At 48.4% G+C, this 16,039-nt stretch overlaps 1 protein-coding gene across 1 annotated transcript in view; it reads right to left on the reverse strand.

Moving 5' to 3' along the window:
* Positions 1-15,084, reverse strand: part of CCND2 (cyclin D2) — a 38,504-nt gene extending 23,420 nt beyond the window's left edge. Inside the window, exons 1-3 of the mRNA XM_069806785.1 lie at positions 14,801-15,084; positions 12,979-13,194; positions 10,266-10,425 (exon numbers count right to left, since the gene is read on the reverse strand). Coding sequence (XP_069662886.1) covers positions 10,266-10,425; positions 12,979-13,194; positions 14,801-14,995 — 571 coding nt within the window. The 5' untranslated portion in view covers positions 14,996-15,084. The remainder of the gene's footprint in view (positions 1-10,265; positions 10,426-12,978; positions 13,195-14,800) is intronic.
* Between the last annotated feature and the right edge of the window lie 955 nt (positions 15,085-16,039).

Consider the following 16,039-nt stretch of genomic DNA (forward strand, 5'->3'; position numbering starts at 1 on the left):
CAAAGAAAAAACAAAGATCACAGTTGCCATTACTACTATTTCTTAATAAACAAGTTGAAAATACATTTCAAACTTCTTCTCACACATCTGTGGTGATCGGGAGAGAAATGAAAATAAAACTAAATGTTCTTATGACCTTTATAAGATGATTTTATGGTTTATGACACTGCCATAGGCACTGGTATATTGGCATGTCTTACTAAATACCATTTCCAGGAGATCTTCTAGGTTACTGATATCTTCCTAAAATGAAACTTGGTTTGCAAGTTCTTTGGTTCAACAATAACCCATTAACAAACCCTTTTCTACCAGTTTTCAGTTGGGAGGACTGGAGAAGAAGGAAGAGGAAACACGAGTAATACTTAATATGAAATAAACCACAATCAATATATTCAGTCTATTTACAGAAACAGATTGTTACAGAAAACCGCCCTTCTGTTAAGGGCAGATCCCAAGTCCTCTCTGTTCAGCTAGCACAAATTCTGTAACTCTGTTGATGTCTGCGTAACCGCTCAGGTTTTAGACACATGGAGAGTTGTTCTCAGCCTCCCAGACTCTGAGCTGGCAGATACTGCAATAGCTGTGGAGACAGCATGTTCTTCAGGCTGGAATATGTCCCTGGGACCCACGAGGAATAAAGCAGTCATGTAAGAATGGGAGTCAGGTCATAATGTTCATCCAGACGGACTGGAGGGAGAATGTTAGGAGTGGGGAGAGAAAAGGAAGAGCTGAAACCCTGTCATGGATTTATCTGTTTCACAAAGGCACCAGGAGGTGACCACCTGCAAGCCCACCATTGCATGCTGCTGAAGCCCACTGTCCTTCCTACCAGGGTTGCTCAGCAGACATCACACTCTGAGAAACCACTTCCAAAGGAGCAAATTCCCACCAACTGAAGCAATGAATATGGACTGCCATTACTATAAAAATAATAATTATGCACTGTTATAATAGTAAGAACCCACTGTACATAGGAAAGCCAATGATCTTGGAAATTAAGTTATATTGCCCCCACTAATGAGTGAGTCAACAGGAGAGCCTCGACTCCTACTTATGAGGGCAGCCCCGAGGATGCTGATCTCAACACAATGTCGAGGTAACAAGAGTTGCACCTTCATAATCAAAATTGCTTTCATTTACCTCACATGGATTTATACACACGCATGCAAGGGCTAGCCCCATCCAGCCTGTAAATAGATGAGCAGGGAAAATAAATACAGGTACCTACACACAGCACACACCCTGCCCACAGAGCCCACGCTATCCCCAGTGCCTCAGCCTGTGGTTGCGCTTATCATCGGGCCAGACCTCGAGAGCAGGTCATAAATACAGTGAGATTTTAAGCCCTCGAAATGGCCCTCATTTTACACCGTTTTGCCTCTCTTCTTACTTGTTACTACTGACAGGGCCCTAGGACTCAGCTCTGGGTGACTGCTGCAGTAGCTCATTCCTGTGGGTTGACCTGGTAGCTAGTGGCTCCATGGAAGAAGTGTGATCGCTGGGCCACGAGTTTACAAAGTCCAACATGAAAAGCAGGAATGGTTAAAGGACTCCAGTAACAAGAGTTTTTTATAAAGGTCGCAAATGTTAATGTGCTTGCGTGACTGTCCAGAGTCTCCTCCTGGTCCACAGAGCAAAGAACAAATGTCTATAAAATTTAAGAATGTTCAAACATTTATGGAAGAGACCTAGCATTCCCCAAATGTGCTGTCATCTACATAGAGCGATTCATCAGCAATCCCACTAATTTCTTTAGAAAATGGGTAAATTAAAGGCTACATCTCCACGAGTCTGTTTCTCCTCTTATACACGCTGCATTTGCCCGGGTTTGTGAATCCCGTGTGCCTGCACTGGTGTGAATTGGGCTGCACTTGGCCAACGTGGCCCTAAGTTAGGATGTGACTCCTGCATTTAAATCTTTGGACTTACCAAACTGTCTCCTAGTTATGCATGGGAACTACAGGTGGCAATGGACTTTCCGTAATTTACCCCTCCTTGTCTCAAGTTTTGGGGAAGGTGTAGTAAAAAGATGATGTGAAACCTCTCAAACTCTACTGGCATTTGGACAGTCCCTATGGAAGCTATGATGCAGTGGGTGAGAACAAAAACCCACCCCCTCCCACCCATCTTTTGAGCCAGCAGCAGGGAAAAATGGATGCACTCGGAGGCCCGGATGGACGCATACCCTCACGCGTGGTCACTGAGCCCCCACAGAGCAGCTTCACCCAGCCCCGAGCGGCTGGTGGCGAGACCCAAGCAACAGGGAGCTCCCATGTCTTGCACTCCATGCTCAGCTCCGGCCAGGCACAGCGTGAAGCACCCAGCTCCAGCCTGCCCTCTGAACTTCCTTGCTTCCTAGGGGCTTGCATCAGGACCTTCACATTATCTGAACACCGGTTTTCTCGTGGTTGATTTTATATCTACTCCCAGAAACAGTCTTCCTAGGAAGCTGAATAAAGAGCCACAGTGCCCCTGCCAACTAGCACTGCTGTAGGTCTGCTTCCACGTGGGGTCACATGAGAACATTTCTATGCCCAATAACCTTGTTAGTTCCCTTAATGTCATTCATAATGCAAATGAGACAGCGAGCGAATGGCCAGAGGCCCAGAGTGACTAAAGCTCAGCATCCAGAAAGTCTTACATTGCCTCTAGCTCTAAACTAACTTCCCTCCATAACAAGCACCATAAACTTGGCTATCAAAGCTACACATGCCCAGTCTTTGTTGTACAACAGGCAGCGATTTGTATCACTGGCTTCTATTTTTAGCATATTAATTAACTACTGCAACTGGTGAGGCAAGTGTCTCCAACTGGAGAGTGTGGCACCATTGTCTGAAGTCATCACCTCATCTCGCGCTATTGAAAATCATGGCAGTGACCCTCCTGCTGATATGAATTTAACCTGACATGCCCACAAAGGGATGGGGGGTGGTGCACCAATTTTGTGCACATGGTTCTCCACATCACCCTGGACCCTATTAGTGTGGAAAGAGCTCATTGAAAGAAAAGAAGCCACATTGTGCTGGGCCACCTAGAGGGTTGAATAGAAAAGGCTGAGGAAAAGAGCAGGCAGTGGAATAAAGGCCGTAATTAACATATTTCCATATTCAAGCAAAGCAATAACTACGTGAAATGTTTGTCAAGGTGCAATGAAAGCATAAATATTAAGTACCGTATCTGAGGGGATGCAGAACCCCCCTCCGAGTCCCTTACATTCCATTGAGAAATTCAAAACAAGCTTTTTACACGTTATTTTCAATTATAAACCTCTATCCCCGCTTCACTTGTGACAACAAGCCAAGTCCCGCCATCCTCACTCAGTGTTCACCCAGGTAAAACTGCCTACAGACTTAAGTCAAAAGCTTGCCCTGAGATTTAAAATAAAATCAAAATAAAAGGGGGAGCAGGAGAACCTAAACTTGTGAAACTGAAATATACGTTTTTACTTTAAATTCTTGTTGGAGATGATGAACCTTGAATTACGGAGGGAATCTTCTAAAAAGCCCTTCTTACTGGACACCTGAAGCAAGGCTATGGGCTAAATCCTTCTTTCAGACCTAAGTGCAACCTTGGTTAATGGGCACCCAGAGCCTGCACCGAAGGCATGGCTCTGACTAACTTTGTTGTGAGTTATGCAGTTCCATGGGAAAGTACAAAAGAGTCTTGTTAAAAGTCAGAGGAGTAGTGCAATAACGTGTAGTCTACAAGAATCTGAGCATATGAACATTTCAAGGGAAGATACTGGGCTGTTAGAAAGCAAGACCTGTTTTACCTTCTATTCCCAGGCAACAGACACTGGAAACCATCCCATCCCCATTTCGGTATCACCTTTTTCCTACAGGATGTTAAAAACGAGGGACCAACCGTGCACAACCCCACTGACTTCAGTGTTGGGAACAAACAAAGCCGACACAAGAAACAGTGCCCTTTGAAACACAGCCACCTCTGGACGAGCCAGCCGGGGTCATCAAACAAATTCAGGATACCCTGAATCCGCACCCTGCTTGCAGACTGGAGCTCACACAGCCAGGGCATGAACCTCGGCATGCATGTGCCAAGGACGTTTTTCTGCCGGTGCGGCACACGTCACGGGTGGCCAGGTTCTAGGACCCTGCGCACCGCAGCCGAGCTGTTTTGCTGGGCTCTCTCCTGATCCAGTGGACTGCACTACCTCCGAGCCAGGGAAATGCAAGGTTGACAGTCAGTCTAAAGCAGGAGGGAACCGGAGGCAGGAACCCAGAGAGGTCCTGCAAGGGGAAGCCCTAACTCGCAGCCAATAAATGAAAACTGCCGGAAGGAAAAGAGCACTGACAAATATCCAGGCTGAACGTGCTTGGTGTGCCAAAGCCAGGTGGGAACTCTACCTTCTTACAATGACCCCTGTTTCTGCTCTGGCCGCTGGCTGGTTTTTTAACAGCCAGTTTTCATCTCTATAATTTGATAGAGGTTTATTTTCAGAGCTGCAAATGCAGAATTGGAAACTGCTGTCTTGAGGAAGGTAATGCTTCTCAGGAAAAAATAAAAGGACTGTTACCTCCATCAGGAGAACAGAATCATGACAGTCATCAATACCAGTTTATAAAACAATATAGATAATGGTCAAATTTCACCCAGCCTCAAACTTTACTCAGCCAATGACTGTACTATGAAGACAAGCATGGATCTATATTTAACCAGCTAAGTTTAAAATAAAGGTCTAAGGGAAACAATGCAAGTAGTGAATTTAATTCTTGCCCGTTTTGATCCAAACGCAATTCCAGCGTCAGTGTGCTACCTTTTTTTCAAACACTGTTGGTTTTAACTGCATTGGCCATTTTTTTCTCTTGCTCTCCTATTTCTACAAGACACTGCAATTTTTCCCCATGTTAACTATTTCTGCTTTTAAAGGCAAAACCTTCAAAAAAGGGCATGGCAGCACCAAGTACAACCAAACAAAAAACTGTCAAGTAAGATAGGATGCAGACCTGCTTCTACTCTTTGAGTAGGCAGGAGGGCAGACACCTAATTCTGTTCCTGGGCTACGGTAAGGCAAAAGCATTTGGCCTTTATACAAACGGGTCTACCAATTGTTAATGCTTCATCACAACCATCCAAGTGAGGTAGAGACAGTGAAACACATTGAACAGTCTATGTAAAAGTATATGAGCATGCACTATAATAGGCTTATTAGCTGATCATAAACACTATTTCTGAACAACTGTTTGCACTTACTATTTTCACTTGTTCTACACCTTCACTAAGGAAGCCTAACCATGGATCAGGATTATGTTAGCGCTTGAACCACCTAAAGGTCAGATGTGCACCTGGTAGGAAGGAGGGCAATTTATCTGGCAGTGCTAGAATTATGCCAGTTTGTATCAGCAAAGGCTCTCTTCCTCCATTTCCTTCCACCTCATCTTCCCAGATTTGATGGGCCCTACAGTTTAAGGAGTGACTCTGCTAATAGGAAATATTCCCCAGGCCCTGCTTACTTGTTGATGGAGCTTCCGTGGTTCTTGTGGCTTCATTTTGCTGGAAAGCTCAATATACTGATATGAGCTGCCTCTCCCAGGAACAAGTAAGAGCTGTCTTTTGTATGGCAATAAATTTGTGTGGATTATTCTTTCTTCTGTCATGCAAGAAGTATTCATGCAACCACTGCCACTTTGCAGCATGGATTTTATTTCTAAGAGATTAATCCACACACCGAAGGCTCTGTGGACGTCTTTCTTTCCCTCTGCAAAGAACAGGTCCCGAATAAAACTCGTATCACACTTTTATCCTCTGCAAGGACAGAGCCCAGTAACTCTTACATTGGCTGAGCGGGGAAGGATGCATAGTCGACTTGTCCAGCAGGAGTCCTGAGGACCAAACATACCTCTTGGTGCTACAAAGCATTCTGTGTGGTTACCCTCCAAATCACTACTAGGGTTGTGGGCCTCATCTTGCAGTCTTTGCTCAGACAACACTCCCATTGACTTCCACAGAACTTCTGTCTGAGTAAGGACCCAGGATTTGGCCCAGAAGTTTAAAAAAAAGCCTTCTCAGCTTTCAAATGTAGATGATTAATGTCCCAGAAACAGTGGGCAGAGGTTTGGCACACTGTACAAGACTGACTTAAAGCTGAAATTTTCCTCCTCTTTCTTAGCCTCTTTGCAGACACAGGCTTTGAAAGCCACCAGTCTATGAGATGCTGCATTGTATCCATCACAAGAACATCTCACCTGCCATAGGACTCAGCTGAAGCACAGAAGAGACCATGCAAAGGGCTGAGTCTAGGGATCTACACAAGTCGCCTTCTGTCTCTGCAAGTCTGCAAAGCTTTTGCTTCCAAGTTTTGCATGCCACTTAAATAAAACACCAAAAACCTCCTCACTGAGATTAGTCTCTCCGTTACAGCCTGTGTTCAGAGACGCAGAGCTCCTCTTTCTGAAAGCCTGACTTGCACAGCCTGTCCTCCCCCAAAACCCACTCCCTTACAGGCACTGAGATAAAAAGGGGTATCCTGCACCAGTCCCTGAGAAAACATTTCCAAACTGTGGAGCGCTGTGTGAAGAGACAAGAGGAGGAATGAAGGGTGCAAAGCAACGAACAGATGGAGGTGGGGTCAGAGCAGCAGAGCGACGCAATCCCAGAGAGCAAAAGAAGGACGATCTCCATTGGGCTCACAGGTTAAGAGGATCCTCCCATGCTGAAAAAGCAGTAAGGATCAATTTTGCCAAGCTATATTGTAAGGACAAGGGCTCCACGTGCAGCCTCTTAGTGCCTTTAAAATTCAGAATACTCCTGAAGGAGATTTTAGCTTGCACAGGGAGCCACCAGTGGGATGAGAAAACAAATGACATCATGACAAGCTAGGCTATGCCAGTGCATGTCAATCTATATGCTCTTACTGCGCAGAGAGCGAGGCAGCTTGAAGAAAGCTGGTCTATGCATAGGCAATTCCCACCCAACATCCCAAGCTCTCGCTTAATGACAGTATCCTGTTTGCATGGCCACGGCGCTGGCAGCACAACCAGGGACGTGCTGTGGGTGGACGTTACTTTTGGCCCTTCCAGTAGAGAAGGAGGCTCCTGAAAGCGTTGCAAGTGCAGGGCAAGGGAAAGAGAAACTTTATTCAGGGAGTAAGCTTCTGTCTTGTTCAGCAGCCATATGTTCAGATGGGACCAAGGGCAAAGAGGGATACGTTCCAGTTTCAGTCATGCTCATGTGAATCATTAATCACCGCAAGGACTGGGGAGAGGCCACGGCTATATATCCACACAGCTTGTTTCAGAAACTGGGCTCAAAATAAAGGCAGAGAAAGAGAGTGAGCGCCAAAATGATAAAACATGACTGAGAGGAATATACAAAAGAACCGAGTATCATCTCCTTTTGCGTAATGTTCAAATGGAAAGGAGACTAGAGATTAATATCAAAGTGATACTACACATCCAGCACAACATCCAGAACTGTTAATGGTTGCTTCCTTCCCGGTTTGCTGACACAAAGTATTGCAGGACCGAGATCACAGCCGGCTTTGTAAAGGCAGAGAACACTTGGGAATTTCTGGTATAACGCTTTTGCTGGTAAATTAAAACGGAGCAGCTGGTGAAGAACTCAGGCTAGAGGAAAAAAGTTCAAAATGCGCCAGATTTTGCATGATACACTAAAGAAGAAGAAAAAGTACTTGAGAGCAGAGAAAGCTGCACTGAGATGAATCTGGAAATAAAAAGAGATTCATTGCTGTACTCCAGACCAGAGCCATTAGCCAGCCAGCGAGGTCAGGTCTGGTGACAGTGAAGAGTCAAAACTGGGCTAAAAACATGCATGGAGGGAGCAAGGGAAGAGGCGGCCACATGTCAAAGGAGGTCATATTGCTGAAAGAAGGCAAATGGGGAAATGAAACACCAGGCTTAACCCCAGCTGGCAGAGAGCAGAAGCTTTGAGGGAGAAAGGGAAAGAAGAAACACGGCGGCCGATGAGAGCTTTGCAACAAATAGGACAAGAAAAGGAAATGACAACTGGATCTGGAAGGAAGTCTGAAGAGAAGGGGCTTTTCTTCACTGAGCAGGGTAAGAATGACTTTGAGAAGAGTGGCAGTGAAAGGGAAATACAGCAGCAACAACATTTCTGTAATGCAAATGGGGGTAGTAGCTTGCTAGTAAACTGGGAATGAGGTAGAAAACTGGGAATGAGTGCTTGGGTAAGATCTTTGCTTTTGAAACTGCGAGGGGTTGTGGGTCCTTCTCAAAACTAAATGCCAACACAGTGGTTTGTGGAAAATGGGATGAGAAGAAAAGAAAATCTACAGCCAGCCCTGTCTTTTGGGAAGCTCTGTACACAGTCAATTATGTCTTTCACTTGCAAGAAAAGAAACTGACTTGTTGCCTCTTTAAACACTAGGTGAAGGACTTCGGTTCACCCATTGGAGACATACAACATGAGAAGTAGATCACACAGGGAAGCACATGAGAGAAGTGCATGACTGGGCTAAGGGTGGGAAAGGGGATGCTGGTCTGGATCTCAGTAAATGGACTAGTAAAGCATGGAGCTAACCATCGAAGAATTCATGGAGAAAGAGTGGAAAGAAGCCGTGGACTTTGGAAACTCCTTCATGGTCCACAAGCCTGCAATGGTTTGGTTATATAGAAAACTTCTAAGGGCAAAGGATTACAAACCAGAATTTGAAAAGTTAAATCATAAAGAAATCTATGTCACTCAAGAAAATGTCCTCTTGGATAAAACAAAACCAACCAAAACACTGTTGTAGGATGTGAAAGCAAAGAGAGAGAAGATTGATCTGGTTTGGAAGACAACATCCAGGTATGCTGGAGGTTGATGGCTGATGGTGTTGTTAGGATCCAGAGAAGTGTCCATGGGTAAGACCATCTTTTTTCAGAAGAAAAAGGGCAGCATGAATGAATCCTGGGTAAGGGGCGAAGACAAAGAAAGCAGGCAAAGCTGATGTAACAGATTAACCCTAAAGTAAAAAGCTAATTAGTCCAGAAATGTCTGATTAATTACCAAGAGCAATCCTGCAGACTTTGAGCAATATTTCTACCGAGTCCTGTGGTCTTTTGCCTGAAAAGGATCACGCAGCAGTGGGAAAAGAAGGGAAAGCATCTTGGTAACCAAAAAGTCACTTACCCTAACCCAGCCCATATAAGATTCTCTAAAACAGATCAACTGAGGTAGCAAAAACTGGCCTATATTGTAAAAGCAGTCACTACATCTCAAATACCGAGAAGCAGGCACAGCAGCAGACATTCATACCCAAAAGATGCACCCCATCTTCCTTCCCCCTCTGCAAACACCCAGGCAGAACAGTTCCTATCACAAAGGACAAGGTATGTCCAACTTTAGTGAATTCAAACATTGAGCCATATACTACTTGATAATAACCCTGGAAAACACTGCATGCTGTTTATCTGTTCCAAGTCTAGCTTCTAAGAAGTGGTTTAACTATTAATCCTTGGGATGAAAATCAGAGTACGCTTATTTTCTAAAAGTCACTGGGAAAAAAAAAAGACAACAACAACAAAAAAACCCAAACAGTGTTTTGCAGACAGGTATAAATTAAAAGCCTCTCTTCCACAGAAGCAATTATTCTCATCTAAATCTTCAGAAACTGTATTCAGCCAAACATACGACAAAAGGGGAGTGTAACGTTTCCCTATGAGACAGACTAGTTTCACTGCTTTCTTGGAGTGAAGTTAGGGAAAGAACCCAAATGTTTAAAAAAGAAGTCATTACTTCTTAAATTGTCAGTCCCTCTGCTTCAGTGATGTGGTAATATCACGTACACGCTAAAATACAATTTTTACCTTTTATCTGGACAGTGTCCAGTTAATGAAAAATTTACAAACACATTAATCTAATGCGTTAGCCCAATGCATTTTGGGCTAATGTGCCATAACAGCTTCTACTATTTTGGCTGTCCCACATCTGTCCTTACAAACTATCTGCGGCCCTTAAAAAAAAACTTTGTGAACGGGCAAAGCAGAAAATCGTATGGTCTAATCCCATCTTACTGACTTCACTGCAAAAGCACCGCATGCGTTAGGAAGCGCAGGACTGCAACTGCACTACAGCTCCCGACTGCCAGAATTCCATTTATACGCAGTTTCGGGGCCTGATTCACGATGCCTTTTGCAAAGAGTCCCACCCGCTTGAGCTGCTCTTCAGCCGCTCTTCCTGCATCACGTAAGGATGGAGGCGGTGAAAAGCCTTCGTACCACCAGTGACTAATCTGCCCTTTCAACCACACGACAAGCAGCAGGAGCACCCAGAGCACCTTGGCCTACCTGTGGCACAAAGGGCAATGAACGTTTGTGCATGCTTCCGGATCAAAAGCAGTTTGTCTTTAGGTAGAGGCAACTTCCTTAGGATGTGTTCAATGAAATCGTGTGGGGTGACGGCTGCGAGGTTCCACTTCAACTTCCCCAGCACCACCAGCTCCCATTCCTGCAGGGGGGACAGGGAGGGAAGAAAGGAAAAGGCATAAGCAAGCCTGAAAAAAACCCACTTCGCTCATTTCTCTGATTGTAATTATATCGCTGCTAAATTGGTTTTGCTCAAACATTTTTTTCCGTATGCCCCTACTGCTTTGAAGTTGTTGACTTTATTCTTTTTATTCTTTTTTCTTTTTAAACACTGGAAATGTCAAGCTCTACTGAAAATAATGAGACCTGGCAGCTCCTGCCAAGATTTTACTTTTTTTGTATCCAGTGCTGAATGCCCACCCAGAAAGTTTAGCCTGCAATTAGATATTGCCAAGGTCACTGTGGTCCTTTCCTAGTAACTTCTTTTAAATGGCTATAGTCCTTACTTTATAGCCATTTAAAGCCCTAGGGATAACCATGCACAAAAATAACCTAGATATACATTCTTTTTTTCACAAGTGGGGAAGTTAGCTTGATGGCATTCCCTCCCAAAACTGTATTCAAAAGCTCTTGCAGATAGATTTGATGGTGCTTAAACTACTCCAAGACAGGCTTTGCAGAAAGGAAATGCACGTAACACAGCCAAGAATTAGTCTGTGCAAATTATCGGCAAATAAATCACGTAGGATCCATTCCCACATTCTTTGCATGCCCAAAACTCCCAGTGAAATCAAAGGAAAGCTCGGGCGCGTATGTAACTACTCGCCATTCCCTGCAACGTGATTACATGTAGAAATGGTACCTCATCAACAGAACCAGCCACACGGTTCAAGCAGGGCTAGACCTGCATGCTTCAACATTTAAAATAAGTCTTGAGTACCTTACAGTGCCCCGCAGAGCGAGCAAAGCTCAGGCCTTGGACTCGTTTCTGTCTCATGCATCAACTATTAGCTATTAACTAAATTCCATGCACTGATTCGAGTCCTGATGATGCGTGAGCCTGATGGAGCCCAGCGTGGCGGGGAGCCCCAGCTAAGCTTGTAGAGCTGGCAAGTCGAAAAAAAGTCCTTTAATTTTGCAGCCGAGGAGACGTCAACCAGCGTTGCTGAGAAACCATAAACATGGACCCCACAATGCCATTTCTGCAGTCGTTTCTCTGAATAGATGCCCGCTTTAACAGCACGTTACTTTCCTACAGACATTCCTACTGGATTATGACAGAGCCCTCCATAGCTTGAAAAATCTCACATGCACGTATGTAAAAGGCCCCAGAAACCAGCGGGGGGTGTTTCTTCTTTCTCAAGAAAACCTGGAAAATGTTTGAATGTACTGGCAATTACGTTAACCAAGGCCTGACCTTCCCCACATTACTAACACTACAGATTTTGATACAGAAGAGCACTTCATCCAGAGGACCGAACACAGGGAGGCACTTAAAAACACGTGCTTAAATCCACGTGGCACCAAAAGGTAGTCGCGTCGTTCCACGTCTTCTCGCCCGGGGGCCGTGGCACTTCCCCTGACAGCCCGTACGGCCAGCGGGACACCCCACGTCTGGGACGGCCACGGCAGGGGTTTGTACCGCAAAGCTCTCTGCGGAAGCGTGAGCTCCTGACCTCTTCCCAGGGGAGAATTCCCAGCGCCTTCCCCCTGCCATTTGCAGGAGAAATCCTCCCTGGATTCGGCTGGCTAGGCGCATTCACCGGGACCTGCGAGAACAGAGCTACCTGACGGAAGGTGGGCCTCGCCGCGAGGCTGAAATACTTGCCTCGCGCTCCGTACCGCGAAGCGCTTTGCAAATATTAAGTTATTCCCCGAAACAACTTGCGATTCTTTTTGCTTCTGCTTTCCCTTATGCCCCGACTCGAGCTCGAACTCTCCCAAGACAGGGCCTCGCGCAACCCAGCCGAATTTTCACCTCGGCGTCGCGGCAACAAGGCCCCCGGCCAGCAGCCGCCCAACTTTAACCCGGCCGACACCTGAGGCACCACCCGACGGCAACCGTCCCCGGGGGGGGGGGGAGAGCTCCAGCGAAGAGAGGCACCCACCGGCGGCAGCTCGCCCGCCCCTGGCCCTGAGGGGGGGGCTACTGCCGCCTCAGGAAGGCCTGGGGGGGGGCTACTGCCGCCTCAGGAAGGCCTGGCAGCCCTTCAAGGGGTGAAGTCACGCCCGGTGACGCGTGTCTGCCGCCAGGTGGCGCCGCAGTGCCGCAGCGCCGCGCCGCCCGCCCCACGCACGTGCGCCCGGCGAGGTCCCTTGCGGGGACACCCGCAGGCACGGCGCGGGGCGGGGGACGCGGACACGCGGGGGCGGCTTCGGAGGAGGAGGAGGTCCCGTCTGTGGGTGGGTGGGTGTCCCTCCCTCACCCACCCCGGCACCCTGCGCCTGCCGTCTTCAGGTCGACCCCTCTCCCGAGTCTTTAGCCCCTTTTTTTGACAATTCACTGAATGCATTAAAAAAAAAAAAAAAATTAAAAGGGTGATTTTTTTTTTTTTTTAAAGGCCGGGGTGGCAAAAGCGACGGCTTGCCGTGCAAAGAAAGGGAGAGGGGAAGGAGAACGCGGCCAGCGCAAGAGCTGCCGAAGAAAAGGTGGAAGGCTGGGGGGGGGGGGGGTGAAGAGGGGGGGGCTGCTTACCAGCAGCTCTTGGGGTTTGATGGAATTGTCCGTATATATGCACAGCTTCTCGGCTGTGAGGGGGATTGTCTCTTTGAGCTTGGAGGCCAGGAACATGCACACTGCTCCCAGCAGTTGCAGATGGCACTTTCGAGTGGGCACCACAGCTAAGAATCTGTCCAAGTAATTCATGGCCAGAGGGAAAACTTCTTCTTCGCACTTCTGCTCTTCACAGACCTGCGAGCGAGGAGGGTGGGGTGGGGAGGGGAGGATTTGGGGCCGGGGGCGGAGGGGGGAGAGAAAGAGACAAGAAGGAAAAAATAAATAAATGAGTGATCCCACGAAACAGACCGCTGCCTCCCTGCTACGGGTCCTGCTATTTTTGTTTCCCGGGGAGCTAAATTTTGGGGGAGGGGGAGATCTCTGGAGAGGCTGGGAAGGCTGTCAATCGGCTTTCACATTCCTTTAGTTCATTCAGTAAGAAATGAATTCAAGACACTGTGTGGGAGAGCCGAAAAGCCCCATCCAGCAGCAAGCGAGCAGCCTCCGACTTTTTTTTTTTTTTTTTGCGACCCAATTTTTTCCTCTTTTTTTTTTTTTGATTTCGTCATATTTTCAAAAAATCGATAAAAATATTAAAACTTCCCCGAGGCTCCCGGTTTTGGTGCCGGTGGCATCCCGGGACGATCCCCTATCGTTTCCGACAATTGCAAAAATTCCCCCGGGGAGTGTCCCCCAGCCCTGCGCCCCCGATCCGGTACGGGGGGGGGGGGAAGGACGGGAGACACAGCGAGGGCGAGGTGGGGTGGGGAGAGCCCGAGCAGCCTGAATCCTTTTAGCAGGAGCGAGCGAAAAAAAATTCTTTCAAAAATTTACTAAAAATCGGAGCCGGGGAGAAAAAGCACAAATCGCACATGAAAACCAAGCGGAGAGTCTGATCTTTCCAACTCAGGGGGTTTGCTCCGGGAAAAATCCCCCCTAAATGAGATCCGAAGGGGTAAACGATGGGTGGTGGGGCCAGGGTTGAAGCAAGCGACTCTGCGGGGATCTGGGCCCGCTGCCGCCCAAAGTATCGGGGTGAAGGAGGGGGGGGTCGCCACCCACTCGGGCTTCCCGAGAGCCCCCCGCCGGGGTGGGGGGGGAGCGGGACGCAGTGGCGGGGTGCATTTCCGAGCCCCTTCTTGGAAAAGGGGGGTGGGGGGAGAGAAGACGGGCTCGGCGCCTCTCAGCAGAGTTGCAATGCAACGCAACATGGCGAAAAAAAAAAAAAAAAAAAAGGCACGTTCTCACCACTGCATACGTGGGCATGAAATCCTCGCTGGGCAAAAACGCGGGGGGCAGCGGGCACCCCCCCCCCCCGTTCCTCGCCCTGCCCCGGGCGCAGCTCCCTTTTCCCAGAAAAGCCTCAATCTCAAGCGCTCCCGGAGGCGGCTTTTCTTTTGCTTTTTAATTGCAAATGACTTTTCCAACTCACTCTTCCACACACTCCCCCCCCCCCGCACCCCGCTTTGCAGCAGCCCCCCGCAAGGGGCCATTTCCAACGGGGGGGGGGGGGCTGCCGATGCTCCCCGCGCCCCTTCCCCCACCGCACCGGGTGAGCTCTGGGGGGGGTGAGGAGAAGGAGACGGCGGCGGGGGGGGGGGATACACATATACAACAAGAAACCCCCACCGCGACCGGAGGGGCGAGAGGCTGCAAAGGAGGAGTGGGGGGGGGACACGGGACGAAGCGGAGGTGGCGGGGAGCCCGTAACCGGCCGCCCTGCTTTGCCCCCCCCCCCCCCCCCCCCGCCCCGGGCCGGTACCGCTGTGAGGGGGCCGGGGGAAGGCAGCGGGATACAAACCTCCAGCATCCAAGTGGCCACCATCCTCCTCATGAAGGGCTGGATGTCCTTCTGGACGCATTTGAAGTAGGAGCACTGGGGCAGATACCTCTCCTCTATGGTGAGTAAGTTGTGCAAAACGCGGTCATCGTAGAGCAAGTTTGGGTCAGGCAGAGCTCTCCTCATGGGATCCACCTCGCAGCACAGCAGCTCCATGTTTCCAAAGAGATCTCCCTCTTTCTCTGATGGAAAAGTTTTTTTTTTTTGGTTTTTCTTTTTTTTTTTTTTTTTTTTGGAGGGAGGGGGGAAAGGGGTGGGGAAAGGACAGGGGTAAAGGAGGAGGGGTAGGTGGGTGGGAGGAAGACGGCAGGGCTTTCCAGCTCGCTCCTGCCTCCCTTGAAACTCGTCTCTCCCTCTCTCTTGATTTCTAGCCTAAAGTTGAAGCAAAGTGACGCAACTCGCCAGGGCAGGCAGTTCTCTCTCTCTTGTTATTATGGAGAACAGCAGCTGGTCAGACGTAACATCAAACGCGGTTTCTTTTTTTTTTTTTTTCCTCTCTATAAGCTAACAAGGAACCAGGAGGCCCTCGTATAGGGACACACACAAATGACAGCTTCTCTTTTTCTTCCTTCCAGCGACCAAATGAAATCCGTTCCACACTTTCCTTCTGCGGGAGCCCGTCTGAATCTATTCCCCCCCCCTTTTCTTATTGCAAGGAACTAAGGGCTCCCTCTCGGTACCCACCGAGACGACAGGGGCGAAAGATGAAACGTCCTGGCTTTGCGGGGTGCCAGATCCACGTCCCATCATCGTGTGCCCCCCCACCCCAAGTCAAGCCCTTGACCCACTCCCCCCCTCCGGCACCCCTTTAGTCTGCAGCCGGAGGGGGGCAGAGCTCCCTCCAGCCTAACAGCAAACCCGAAAAAGACCCCAAAACTCTTTTTAGGGCTGGGGCTTCCCCGGCGTTTTTGGGGTGAAATCGAACAATAATCACCACGCTACTTCCTCCGGCACACACACACGCGCGTTTCTAGCAAGCGAACCGTTTTAGCACTGCATGGCCACACTGATACAACTTTCTAGGAAACGCAGCGGGGGAGGGAGGGGGGGAGGGTGGTTTTTTGGGGGGGGGGGGGAAGAAGAGGAGTTATGCCCCGCACCGGGTGCCTTCCACCCTCCTCGCCCTTCGCCGGCGTCGCACTCGCTCCCCGCCTGCAATATGTGTCAACTTTGCGAGGTCTCTGCCGCTGCCTGCTATTA

This window comes from Haliaeetus albicilla, chromosome 19 (assembly GCF_947461875.1).
Source record: "Haliaeetus albicilla chromosome 19, bHalAlb1.1, whole genome shotgun sequence".
Taxonomy (NCBI): Eukaryota; Metazoa; Chordata; class Aves; order Accipitriformes; family Accipitridae; genus Haliaeetus; species Haliaeetus albicilla.